General features: G+C 37.5%; 1 protein-coding gene across 1 annotated transcript in view; it reads left to right on the forward strand.

Annotated features, from left to right (window-relative positions):
* The first annotated feature begins 762 nt into the window (after positions 1 to 762).
* LOC125229872 (organic cation transporter protein-like) overlaps positions 763 to 14080 on the forward strand; it is a 44574-nt gene continuing 31256 nt past the window's right edge. The window contains 1 exon segment of the mRNA XM_048134810.1: positions 763 to 856. Coding sequence (XP_047990767.1) covers positions 763 to 856 — 94 coding nt within the window.

A 14080-nucleotide genomic window follows, 5' to 3' on the forward strand; every position in this document is an offset into this window, starting at 1 on the left:
TTCAATGACATGGGGTGGGGAGGGAGAGGGGTAAATTGTAATAGATCTGCTTACGTAATAATTGAACGGCCCCGGCTCGGCTAATTCTGTTCGTCTTTTGGGAGGCGATGACTGGATTGGTTTTTTTTTTACATCTTTCAACCCACCACCAAAGCGGCAGCTGACGTTTACGAGGATTCATACATTGACCTTAATCATTTCACAAGCCCAGTGTGCGTAGCCGAATGCACAAACGCTCACGATAATATCTCTTTCGTAGCTATCTATCTCTATCGCTCTTGCTAATGTCGCAACAGAGCCAGACTACATTTTTGCGGCGTTTCGGTGGCGTTTCGCGTCGCAGAAATGCCATTCGGTTACGCCCCCTGGAGGCAATTGGTAACGGAAACCTGTTCCTGGCTCGCGGTCTATGAGGAATATAGTTACTCATGAAATAAAACTATGGAAACGGATTAAATCGCGTATAATGAATTTAAAATACATCCCGACGTTTCGAACTCTTTACAGCGTTCGTGGTCAACGGGTGACTGAGGAAAAATTACAATGTGCAAAAGCTACCCACATACAAGAAATATTAACGAACCATGACCACAAATAATATAGATTTTTTTTTCAGTCACCCGTTGACCACGAACGCTGTAAAGAGTTCGAAACGTCGGGATGTATTTTAAATTCATTATACGCGATTTAATCCGTTTCCATAGTTTTATTTCATGAATTTACGCGTATTTTTCTGTTCTGATGATGCAACCAATGAGGATAATGCGAAAGGGTAAGAAAGGTGGTTTACCCCTCTCCCTCCTCAACACCATGTACTTACGACCGGTCGAGCCGCGCGAAATAAATGCTATCATACGTAACTTGAAAAACAAAAGTAGTTATGGTATTGACGAATTACCGCCTAAATTAATTAAGAGCTGTGCTGATGAATTGACCTTACCGTATTATTTACTTGTAAATCAGTCGTTCTCCGAAGGAATATTCCCCGACCAATTAAAGACTGCTATTATTAAGCCCATTCATAAAAAAGGCACTAAGTCAGATCCCAACAATTATAGACCTATTGCTTTACTACCGACTTCATCAAAGATATTCGAACAAGCTATGTGCAAACGCCTGAACTCATTTTGCGAAAAATATTCAATTTTTAATGAAAGTCAGAACGGTTTTCGAAGAAACCGTTCAACTGTACTGGCCACTTATAAATACATACAAGAAGCGCTAAATATTATAAACGAAAGGAAATACGCGGTAGGTATTTTGCTAGATATGTCTAAAGCCTACGATCGAGTACAGTACAAAATTCTCTTAGACAAGTTACAGGAAATAGGTATAAGAGGTGCTGCTCATAAATGGTTTATCTCGTACCTCGAGAACCGTAAACAATATGTCGAGATACAGCACCACGACTACCAAACTGGCATGATCAATAACATTAAATCGGAAGCGCAATCTGTCAAACACTCCATTCCTCAAGGATCGTGTATAGGATGTTTGTTATTTTTAATATATATAAATAATCTCCCTAGAAATCTCAATGACATGTGTATACTTTTCGCGGACGATATTTCGATCATGACGTCCTGTCAAAATGACCTAAATCTAAAAAATGACATAAATGACATACTGACAAAACTGACAGACTGGTTGACTGACCATAACTTGGAGATAAATTTTTCAAAAACAAAACTTATACAATTTAGGCCATATCAAAAAAACGCACTAGACATAAATTATTCCTTTAAAGATAATGCAATAGAATGTGTAGATACATTTACCCTCCTTGGTTTGGATATTGATACACACCTAAATTGGAAAGCACATATCCAAAAACTAGCCAGCAAACTTTCAAAATTTATATACGCGCTAAGAGAATTAAAAAGATCGACAAACTTCGATTGCGCCCTTAAGGCCTACTACGCATACGCCTTTTCCTGGTTAAATTACGGGATAATACTTTGGGGAAACAGTACTGATATTGAAGAAATATTTATATTACAAAAAACTTGCATACGAATACTGGCAAATATTACGGTACCGGACAGTTGCAGACCCTATTTTATCAAGTATAAAATTATGACAGTAACTTCAATGTACATTTTCGAAATTTGTAAGTTCGTTAGAAAATATCCAAGTCTTTTTCCAAAAATAGCCGACCGTCCTCGACGGTACGAGAGTAGGCACAAACATAACCTGGCGCCACCGGAACGTTCAGAACTACACATACACAAAACAAGCCCAAAAATGATGGCTATCAAAATATATAATAAACTTAGTGACGATATTAAAACTCAGACATCACACAAACAATTTAATAACGAATTGAAGAATTTATTACTAAGTAAGTGCTACTATAAACTTAATGATTTTTTGGATGAAAAGAATGATGATAATGAATGCTATTAGTTTTAGTTCAAATTTACACACGCCAATTTAATTAATATAATTTTAATCTTATTTTTATTTTCTTACCCTCTTAATTGAATATTCTGTGACATATTATCTATTTTGGTATACGTAGCAACTTCAAGTGACATTCATAATTTTAATTCTTTTTTGACATACCTACCTTTATGTCCTATTTCATTGTTTCCTATTATATACTTTTACATAATTACCTTGTTAAATTCAATATTGTAATATTATAATCGATTCAATACCTAGCATAATTTAGATTTAAGACTTGCTGTACCCTGTCAGGGTCCATGTGAAACCAATATAAATATGTAACACCTAGATGTAACCATGGATGCAATAAAGAAATTATGAATTATGAATTATGAATTATGATAAGGTCTCTGACATTTATGCTTTTTGAACTGGTCGCATTAATGTTAGGACAACCCAATAAAATGAGTGTGTTATGTCGCTGTTAGTTAAGACACAGTATAATAAAGAGTACTATCGTACAGTATGGCCACTCCCACTCCCCGCTGAAAGTGCCGCACACCCCCGCTCGGTTACCTCACAGTTACCGCCTGTCAAAAACGCGAACAGTCGACCTGTCATATCTCACTCGTACAAGCACGGTGCGCGTTCACCTACACGAGCTTAGAATGTGTGCTAGGAACGCGCCTCTTTCATAATTATAATTGATCGATAAACCTGGAGGATCTGCGAGAATTCGCATTTACGCATCCTGTACCCCTAGGGTAGGCAAACCACATGAAACTTGACTTGACCGGAGTAAAGACTGTGATTACCCACCCTTTTGATTTCTGTCGACGTGTCGACACTCGGTTTTACCCATGATCAAGATACATAGGTATAACTGCGTCCAAAATATTGGGAGCTCGACAAAAAGGTAATCATGGTCTATATCCCGGTCAGTAAAAGTCAAATGAAAGAATGAAACTAATCGAGAATCATTCAAAATTCGCACATGAAATTGCTAATTTCTGTGTGACTCTTAACACTCTTAGCGGCTGTGGAATGATAGATTCTTCAAGACAGGAGTGTACAAGTTTCTAATGGGTCCGCAACGCGCATGTGACACTCCTTGAGTTGCAGGCGCCCACAGGTTACGGTGACCGCTTTCCATCAGGCAGACCGTAAGCCTGTTTGCTACCGACGTTTTATAAAAAGAAATTAAGTGCTTGACGCATTGAGAATATTTTAAATTAATTTGTTGTGCTGGATTTGCATACATTTTCCTCATTTTGGGTTGTGCCATTGGATCAACTGAACCTGTCACACCCCTAGTCTCCGCTTTAAGTCCAGCTATTCATTATCGTCTAATGGTCAAGACCTTAAAAACCCTCTGCAACAACTTTGAAGCCCTTTAATCTCATCGAAAACCTTAATCATGTCGCCTTTAATAACTAGTTATATCACAGAATAAATAAATACGTACAGAAATAACACTTCCTACAAAAACGAAGTTTGACAGTTCAGGATCGAATCACTTTGTTCCTTTTTAGGGTTCCGTAGTCAACTAGGAACCCTTATAGTTTCGCCATGTCTGTCTGTCCGTCGGATAATCTCAGTGACCGCTAGCACTAAAAAGCTGAAATTTGGTACCAATATGTATATCAATCACGCCGACAAAGTGGTAAAATAAAAAGTGAAACAAAAATGTTTTGTTAGGGTCCCCTCCCCCTACATGTAAAGTGGGGACTGTTTTTTATTCATTCCAACTCCAACGTGTGATATATTGTTAGATAGGTATTTCAAAATGAATAAGGGTTTACTAAAATCGTTTTTTTGATAAAATTAATATTTTCGGAAATAATCGCTCCTAAGGGAAAAAAAGTGTGTCCCCCCCCTCTAACTTTTGAACCATATGTTTAAAAAATATGAAAAAAATCACAAAAGTAGAACTTTATAAAGACTTTCTAGGAAATAGTTTTCAACTGATAGGTTTAGTAGTTTTTGAGAAAAATACGGAAAACTACGGAACCCTACACTGAGCGTGGCCCGACACGCTCTTGGCCGCTTTTTAATGAATGGCACTATTCTTTTCGACTCTTTAGGGGTGGCAAAAATCACGTAACTATCTAATCTGTTTTATCGCATGCAAAAGACCGTCTGTACAGGCAGCATCAAAATTAGCGGATCAAATATCGTTTCAGAAGTAACTGCTACTCTGTAACCGCTAAACAAGAGATGTATAAAGAAAACTTTAACATTTCTAACCATGAACTGTACAGGTGCCGTAGCCGAATGGTATTTCTCCGACGCGAAACAAAAACGAAACGCCGCGAAAGGTAGTCTGGATCTGTCGCGCCAATACGCAAGAGCGATAGAGATATATAGATATCTACGAGCGTTTCGTTTCGTGAGCGTTTATGCCATTCGGCTACGTACCCTGATTTATCTATAGCTAAGTATTTAGAAAAGTTATTCAGGATGTCAGATACTTTTGGTGCGTTATTTTTTGCAGTACTATGGACGCTGATTGTACCAACCCTAATAGTTGCTACGCAGCAATGCGCCGAAAGTTGCTGGAATGTCCCGATCTGAAGAGTGTCTCAACCGTGGTTATACATAAATCATTCATCCTCCTTGCGTTATCCCGGCATTTGCCACGGCTCATGGGAGCCTGGGCTTCGCTTTGACAACTAATCCCATGATTTGGCGTAGGCACTAGTTTTTACGAAAGCGACTGCCATCTGACTTCCAACCCGAAGGGTAACTAGGCCTTATTGGAATTAGTCCGGTTTCCTCACGATGTTTTTCTTCACCGAAAAGCGACTGCCAAATATCAAATGACCTTTCGCAGTTCAGAAAAACTCATTGGTACGAGCCGGGTCCGAACCCGAACCCATGGTTATACATAAATATCATTTAAAAATGTGGGACGGGGTAATCCGGAGTTTTCTGCGATTATACGGGTCTGAGCAAGATTGATGACACGAACCTAACGGGCCGACCCACAAACTTACCTAACACGCCGCGAAACTTACTATAAGTATACAAATTAGGACTGTTATTCTATAAACCGACTTTGTATTAATTTTGTAAGCCTGTAAGTCCCGGATCTAGAAGATTATGAGGCATAAACAGCAATTCGTGCGTGTGCAAACTACCCTCTTGTTTGGAAACTGAGAGCCTTTGACAAACTACATGCTTAACAATCTAAATGCTTGGCGAAGCTAGATTGGCTTTCTGTCGTGGTTAAATTTACCGTAGCTTCATTCGAATAGTTGCCATCAGGGTAAGTGAAAAGAACGAACGCTTACGATAATATCGTTATCGTAGCTAACTAGAATAGAATAGAATAGAATAGAATAAAATAATTTATTGAAAAAAACCTTATTGCTAATATTACATTTATGCGTTCACTTATCTTACGTGCAGTGATACGTGCGCCCGAACTACGAATAAAAAACCCTGTATCTCTGGAAAAAACTGTTCCGTATTGGTGTGACAGAGCAAGAACTGCTGAAGACGCTACAGTAGGGGTCAATTCTCCATACAAACGCAGAGATTTTCGATTTTCTCAACACAGATTATTATTATTTTTATCTGTGTCGGACCGTTTTGATTTTTTTGATATTCTTATTTTTAAAGACGCTAGAATCCATGAAACATTTCCAAAAATCGCGTTATTGAGTATGGCGTCAAAAAAGGTGTGCTATTCAAAATATTATTCGAAACTTAGTTCTAAGCATCAATGCCGAAATATAGAGATTATTCTTAACTGCCTACAATTAATGAGAAATCCTGCCTTTGTGTCAAGTTTCGGGAACCGAACGACATACCCAACAATGCCTGTTGAAATCGTAACGACGAAATTCGGCGTTGGATCAAATCCATAATTGTCCTTAGCAACGACTTGATGGGGAAATGGCTACATTTAATTTGGTCTCTTTAAACTTTATTCGAAAGCAAGAAGGTTGTATTTGAGATTTCATTAAACACTCGCTTGAGAGCTTTTTGAAGTAATTAAGATGAAAGGGAGCGGGGAGCGCGAAATCGCCTGTAATACAAACGTAGTCCTTGATTTACTTGCTGACAATAGGTACATGTTTGAAAATATTCTATAAATTAATAACTATTACAGAACATTTTTTTCGAGGATTTTTTTCCACGGTAAGCTCTTTATACCTATCTAGTTCTTATTCTTACAATAATTGAAACATCGAAAAAGTCGAAAGTACAGGTAAAGTACATCCAATATTGATTTAAAAATTCATATAATTATGGAGGAAAATGAGGACTGCCATTGTATGGATAAGTTGCCGTCCCCTCCTAAAATCGTAAATTTATAATCTTTGCGAGCAGCAAAATTCTTTCCATTATTGAAAACTGGAGCATTGGAATATTTCTGTCACAAATAACTCGCTTCGCGATTTCAATAGGAATCAATAGAAACAACAGATATCTTACAAGTTAACCTTTATTGCTGGAATGTTTTGCAATTACTGTTATTACGGTTGTTTCTGTGAAAACAAGGTTGTTCGTATTGGGGCATTTTCAGAATTTGGGACCCCCTAATTAGCGTAAGTTGTTAACAAAAATTAACTCACTGTCAGTTTTGTGACGATAATTAAGCATGACCATAGACGGGGCAGGCCGGGGTGCAGGCAGACCAAAAAGGAGATGGCGGGACGACCTGGACACATTCTACCCAAAATGGAGGGAAAATGCCAACAATAGGGTCGAGTGGAGAAAGCGAGGGGAGGCCTTTGCCCAGCAGTGGGACACAAAAGAGGCAAATTAAAAAAAAAAAATAAGCATGACATTTCAATAAAAATATAGTTTTTGTGTTAATTACATAAACTTTAAACGATAATCTACATTTAGAATGTGAAAAAAAATCCATTTTTAGACAGATCTATGCTTAATTGTCGTCACAAGACTGACAGCGAGTTAATTTTTGTTAACAACTTACGCTAATTGGGGGTGGCCAAATTATGAAAATGCCCATTGTATTTATAAATAAATTAAGAGTATACAAACATAAATTTTAAACTAGAACTGTGAGTATTTAAATATTCGGATGTATTTACTTTAATATACTTATAAGTATCGCGTTTGGTGACATGATTCGAGTCATATGGAGACTCATCATCAGGCATCAGTGCTCGCGGTGGCTAGACTTCATGTACATTGCACGGACGACGGAGGTAGAGATTAACCTGAGTACAACTATTTGAATATGACTCACGAAAGTTTAACACACAGTGTGCGTAGCCGGATGGACAAACGCTCAGGAAACGCTCACGATAATAACTCTTTCGTAGCTATCCATCTCTATCGCTCTTGCGTATTGGCGCGACAGAGCCAGACTAGACTACCTTTCTGTGGCGTTTCGATTTCGTTTCGCGTCGCAGAAATGCCATTCGGCTACGGGGCCAGGGATCAAAACCCAATTGTGGCCGTAGTTGAAGTCCTTTATGGCAATTTCTACAATTTTGTTTTTAAAAAACGAAGCCACTTAAACTTTCCACTTATTAAAACATCAAAACCACATATAAAATCGCTTGAGACGTGCGTACTTACTCCTTGACATACGAAAACTTTTTTTCTCAAGTTAAAACGGCGATTGTCGCTAGTGGCTATTTTTTGTGACACGCGCTTTTATATCGACAGCTTTTGCTTTTGCGATATTAGATAAAGAGCTACATACTTTTATAAGCTACAGACTAGGTACCTATGTACCTATTTCACCGAATACATTGTGTGATGGCCTGATTGTGTCCAAACAGTTAAAACTAGGAAGCGTTACGTCGCGTGCCGAAGTATGAGCAACTAGTCGATGTTATTCTAGTCGCATCTAAAATGCAGAGTTTCTGAATATTAATTTAAGACCACGGTACATACATAATCTCACACCTGCGCCTGTATTCTCAAATAAGGTGACATTTAACTGCCCGTGATTCAGGGTCACTCTTAGAAATGAAGGGTTGAAAGATAACGAAATCGCGGAGTGACTGGTTGCTAACCCGTCAGCCACACTAGAATCAAACCCATATCCCACAGTCGACTTCTACGACTTACAAAATCCTCAGGATGAAAGGGAGTTGTGAAATTCTTAACCCATCACCTCACGGGCGCTTTTTTTTTAATTTATTGAGAAACAAACAGTCTTATAAAAAATGTATGTAAATATGCTACAAGCTAGAATTTCTTATAGAATAGACCTATAGTTTCATATATGTAAGTAATAGTTATTTGTTTTACAAGGGGGCAAAGTAGTTGTTTAACCGCACGTGCCAATATTGATACCTGAGCAAGCGAAAGATTCCAACATTGAACCGCGAGCGTAGCGAGTGGTTCAAAAAGTGGAATCTTGAGCGTTGCGAGGGTATCAAGGCACGAAGGTTAAACAAACTTTGCCACCGAGTGAAACACAAAATTTTTCACCACACCAACACAAACAAAATACCAACTATAAAACATCAAAATAAATCAAATCCATCAACTTATTCAGTATTTATGATTCAAAATCATCATTTATAGGTAAAATCTAGCAGTCAGATTAAGACATCGAGTTAAAATTTGTATGAAATTACTTTGCCCCCTTGTGGATAAAATGCAATTTTGCTATCTGTTTTCGAATAGCAAAGAAAGCTTTTACCAGTTGGTGTGGTGAAAAAATACTTTTTTATAAACAATACTATGAATAGTCACATGACAACTGTAAAAAATCTAATACAAAAATAAAATAACATCGAGAATAGCTGACCATAACTTTAAAATCTAATTCAGTAAAGAACAAACACTTTTTTTAAATATTCCTAACGAACTGCCAAAAATATCCGTGTTCATACAGTTTTCATTGTACGACCTGCATGCGCGTTTGATATATGATTGCTGTGCATACTTGGTACGACATCTTCCAACACTGAACAGCATTTAGCTCCGACAACCACGTACTGTTCCACGAGGCACTCGAAACCCTATGTTATGTAGAATTTCAGGGGCATCTACATGAATGTTGACGATTTTGTATAAAAATACCAAAACATTGCATGATCGCCTTAATGATAGTGGCTGAAGTTTGTGTCTTGAAATTGATGAGGCGTAATCTCCATATTTACCCCTAATTCGGAATTCTACAGCTTTTGAAGAACCTCTTGAGAATTATAGAATGTAAGAATTTCCTGCGGATGCGGAACGTTTTTAGGAAGAAATGCTTTTTCCCTCCATTCTTTCTCTTCTGCGTATCACTCTTGACAGAGTGGTCGTGGTCATCATGCTATGTACTGAGTAACACGTCTTACAATTTTCAGCCATTTTTAGGGTTCCGTAGTCAACTAGGAACCCTTATAGTTTCGCCATGTCTGTCTGTCCGTCCGTCCGTCCGTCCGTCCGTCCGCGGATAATCTCAGTAACCGTTAGCACTAGAAAGCTGAAATTTGGTACCAATATGTATATCAATCACGTCAACAAAGTGCAAAAATAAAAAAATGGAAAAAATGTTTTATTAGGGTACCCCCCCTACATGTACAAAATTCAAATTTTTTTTTTCATTCCGACCCCAACGTGTGATATATTGTTAGATAGGTATTTAAAAATAAATAAGGGTTTACTAAAATCGTTTTTTGATAATATTAATATTTTCGGAAATAATCGCTCCTAAAAGAAAAAAAAAGTGCGTCCCCCCCTCTAACTTTTGAACCATATGTTTAAAAAATATGAAAAAAATCACAAAAGTAGAACTTTATAAGGACTTTCTAGGAAAATTGTTTTGAACTTGATAGGTTCAGTAGTTTTTGAGAAAAATACGGAAAACTACGGAACCCTACACTGAGCGTGGCCCGACACGCTCTTGGCCGGTTTTTTTTTTCTAACGGCGGCCCTGCTAATGCCCACACGTAATACCATCTATCGCTGCCTTCATCTGCCATCCTTATCGTATCGAAATCCAATATTTGCCGCATTTTCAGCTTGAAAAGCTGTCAGCCTCAAGGTCATCATTCACTGGTTGATGCAAATACTCGTCTCAACGAAACTCGCAAGTCACAACAGATAAGCAAGAGCATGTAACACGATTCCACGTAAGCGTCACAGCCTAAATTCCAATTTGGTTATTCATTCAGCATTCTGAACATAACTGAACTAGCTTTTATTCGGTTTTACCTGCATAGAGTGCGTTTGCAATTAAAGCGGTTTGTTTGTACATGTGTGATGTGGTATTAGTCCCTCTACCTAACTATGTTTTAATTTTAATGCATTTTATTAAAATAGAGAGTCTGTTTCGAGCCATGGAATGTATGGGTTTTCTCTTTCCGCACAGGGTCCGTGCGTTTCGGTACATATCACCACCGCAATGCGCGACATTGTACATAATGTTAATGAAACAACAATCCATATACCTATACTAATATTATAAATGGGAAAGTGTATGTGTCTGTTTGTTTGTCCGTTTTTTCACGGCAAAACGGGGCGAAGAATTGACGTGATTTTTTAAGTGGAGATAGTTGAAGGGAGTGATATAGGCTACTTTTTGTCTCGTTTTAACGCGAGCGAAGCCACGGGCAAAAGCTAGTATGTTATAAGAAATGTTTAAAACTTAAATCTTTTGAGAAATCTTTAAAACATAAATCATCAGTATTATCACAATGTAGGTTAAATTGCTAAAATTGTCATGATTTATCAGGCTTTATCGTACTTAAGTATTTCTATTGTCATGTAGCAATTACCTACACCTACCTCCGTAGTTTGCCTCAAAACATATTTACTGAGTAAATTGAAGCCTGAAAGCGCGGTGCATGCTACGCCGCCAAACGTCGGCGAATATATTAGATTTATGTCCGCAAAGCTGACTGCTGACGACACTGGCCACATGAGCGGGCTTTGCGGGCCTCTGATAAATGTATGTGTATTTACACATGCAGGGATGACGACTACATAAAAAAAAATGGCATTCTGTTTAGTCCGTCAGTTAGATCGTCCAAAAATACTGAACACATATTTTTAACCCCCGACGCAAAAACGACGAGTTGTTATAAGTTTGACGTGTCTGTCTGTCTATCTGTCTGTCTGTCTGTCTGTCTGTCTGTTTGTCTGTTTGTCTGTTTGTCTGTCTGTCTGTGTGTGTCTGTCTGTGGCATCGTAGCTCCCGAACGGATGAACCGATTTAGATTTAGTTTTTTTTTTGTCTGAAAGCTGAGTTAGTCGGGAGTGTTCTTAGCCATGTTTCATGAAAATCGGTTTACTATGTCGCGGTAGGGGGTTTTTTCAAAATTTTAATTTTGTGGTTAGGTTATTCGCTTTTTCTAATTAATGAAAAAATACAAAGATATAGAGCATCAAAGTTCCGGAGTGGGGGCTTGTGTCGTCACTTCTAAGTAAAAATTGTACCTAGGCGTGATGTCACGCGAAACTTAATTCAACGCACTGTGCCTACCGTCGTCATTTTTCGTTTACGAGAAAAAAGAAAAATTACGTGTCTAAAATTCTTTGATAATCTAACTGACGGACTAATTAGCTTTTTTTAGTCGTCTCGCCTATTGGCAAGTACGTAAATAAATATTAAAATATGCTATGCTTTCCTTTTAGATATCCATCTTGAAAGATGAATTTTAAATGAAAACGTCTGAAGGCGGACTGACACAGATTTTGTTGAAAAATAGATATTGGGAGTGTATTTGAGAGTATTGTTATTTTGATGGTATGTAAAACATGCACTACCGTTCCAGCCGGAAAGCGTTGAATGTCAAGCGCTAAACGAAGTTACGAGTACCACTTCCCGGATTCGTTGAACAGTAAAATAGTAATCTTAAATCAATAAATATTTAATTCTTGACCTCGGTTTCGCCTCGGCCGACAATAAAATGGGATTTGAGACATTTCTTACTTTACTGGTATGTAATCTACTATTACTGATACAATTTTCCCATTCACAACTGATATAGGAAAACTCAATCCAATGGTCGTAGGAAAAGTTCTACCCGAAAAAAATTTCTTACTACATTTATTTTAATATAATACCTCTTGGCGACTGGCTGGTGCGCCACCTCCTTAATCGTTTGAAATTATGTTACTTTTTATACTTTTTTGAAATATGTCATATTATTAACCCTCTGTCGCTGATGTGACGTCCCACAGACACCTTTTCACCCATATAATGTTGATATTAAAGTACCTACATGTCACGTGACACGTCAGTGGCAGAGGGTTTCAGTCTGCCTATTGTCACCGAACTATCTGTTTGTTTACCAACTTAAATTAATTAAAATAAGTGTTTTTAATACGTGTTTTCGTCATCCACATTAATAACATTAATAAATTATACAGTCCACAACCCCGCTAGCTATCAATACTAAACTAAAACCGTTAAAAAACTACGCTACTAAATCTGCAAAAAGAAAGCCAACATTAAAACTACAGAACGCCGACAGAAGGGTTTTCCCCAACGACCAATACTGTTTTCAATTCGGCGTTGCTAAATTTTTATTAGGGAGCCGAGTTACAAACTAGACGAAGACGGTCCACTGATACAAAAAGCGATCTGTGGGGTCCCTGGGGGACACTTAACCTATTTCTCCTTTTGTTTTTATTTGGTTCGGGCCATGCATCGACAGATGTTAGGCTTTGCTATTCACGGATAGACCGGCGTTTGAGTTTTTATTGTAGGTGTAGAGGTCTGTCGATTCTCGCGAGGAATTTCGAATGATATGGAATAATAATAGTATTATGGCTGCTACAGGGCGCTTTAAATTTTGTGTCGATTATAAACTTATGGTGCTCCCACACTGGCGGCTGGTATGACAGACACAGCGTGGCGATGACGTGATAGTGCGCTGTCCCTGTCACATCGTGTTATACCTACATATACATATAACATTTATAACAGCCATTGTTGGTGACCGCTGATGACCAAATTGTCAAAAAAAAATATCAAAAACATTTATTTAGCAAGTAGGCCACAGGGGCACTATTACATTCAACATTACAATAAATAGTATGAATTTAAGTAAACTCAAAATTACTATAATCAATAAGAGATGTATAGTCTCGAAATGCCAAAGTACATCTAAAAATTATACATGATGGTGATGTCAAACGTTAAATTGATTTACATATACTTAGTTTATTAGCGCCATCTTTACTTAAGTTTGTTGAATAAACTTTGAAACACAATTTTTCTTAACTGTTAAATAAAATAGCAAAAATACAAAACAATATCTAAATTATATCTTAAAAGGTGATCCCTAACATGTATGTGCTAGATCATAAACACGTTTTGATGGAAACATGTGATCTCCATTACATTAACTTAGTTCTAACTACTTAGACATTTTTGCGTTAGGTCTTAAAAATGTTAAGTGCTTTACCCTGTACCACGTATTCTCGGGACTTTGTTATAAATTATTGCACTTGAAAAGTGAACTACAGGTGAAATAAAAAAACCGGCCAAGAGCGTGTCGGGCCACGCTCAGTGTAGGGTTCCGTAGTTTTCTGTATTTTTCTCAAAAACTATTAAACCTATCAAGTTCAAAACAATTTTCCTAGAACGTCTTTATAAAGTTCTACTTTTATCATTTTTTCATATTTTTTTAAACATATGGTTCAAAAGTTAGAGGGGGGGGGGGACACGTTTTTTTCCTTTAGGAGCGATTATTTCCGAAAATATTAATATTATCAAAAAATGATTTTAGTAAACCCTTATTCATTTTTAAATACC

The sequence above is a fragment of the Leguminivora glycinivorella genome, chromosome 9 (assembly GCF_023078275.1).
Source record: "Leguminivora glycinivorella isolate SPB_JAAS2020 chromosome 9, LegGlyc_1.1, whole genome shotgun sequence".
NCBI classification, from domain to species: domain Eukaryota; kingdom Metazoa; phylum Arthropoda; class Insecta; order Lepidoptera; family Tortricidae; genus Leguminivora; species Leguminivora glycinivorella.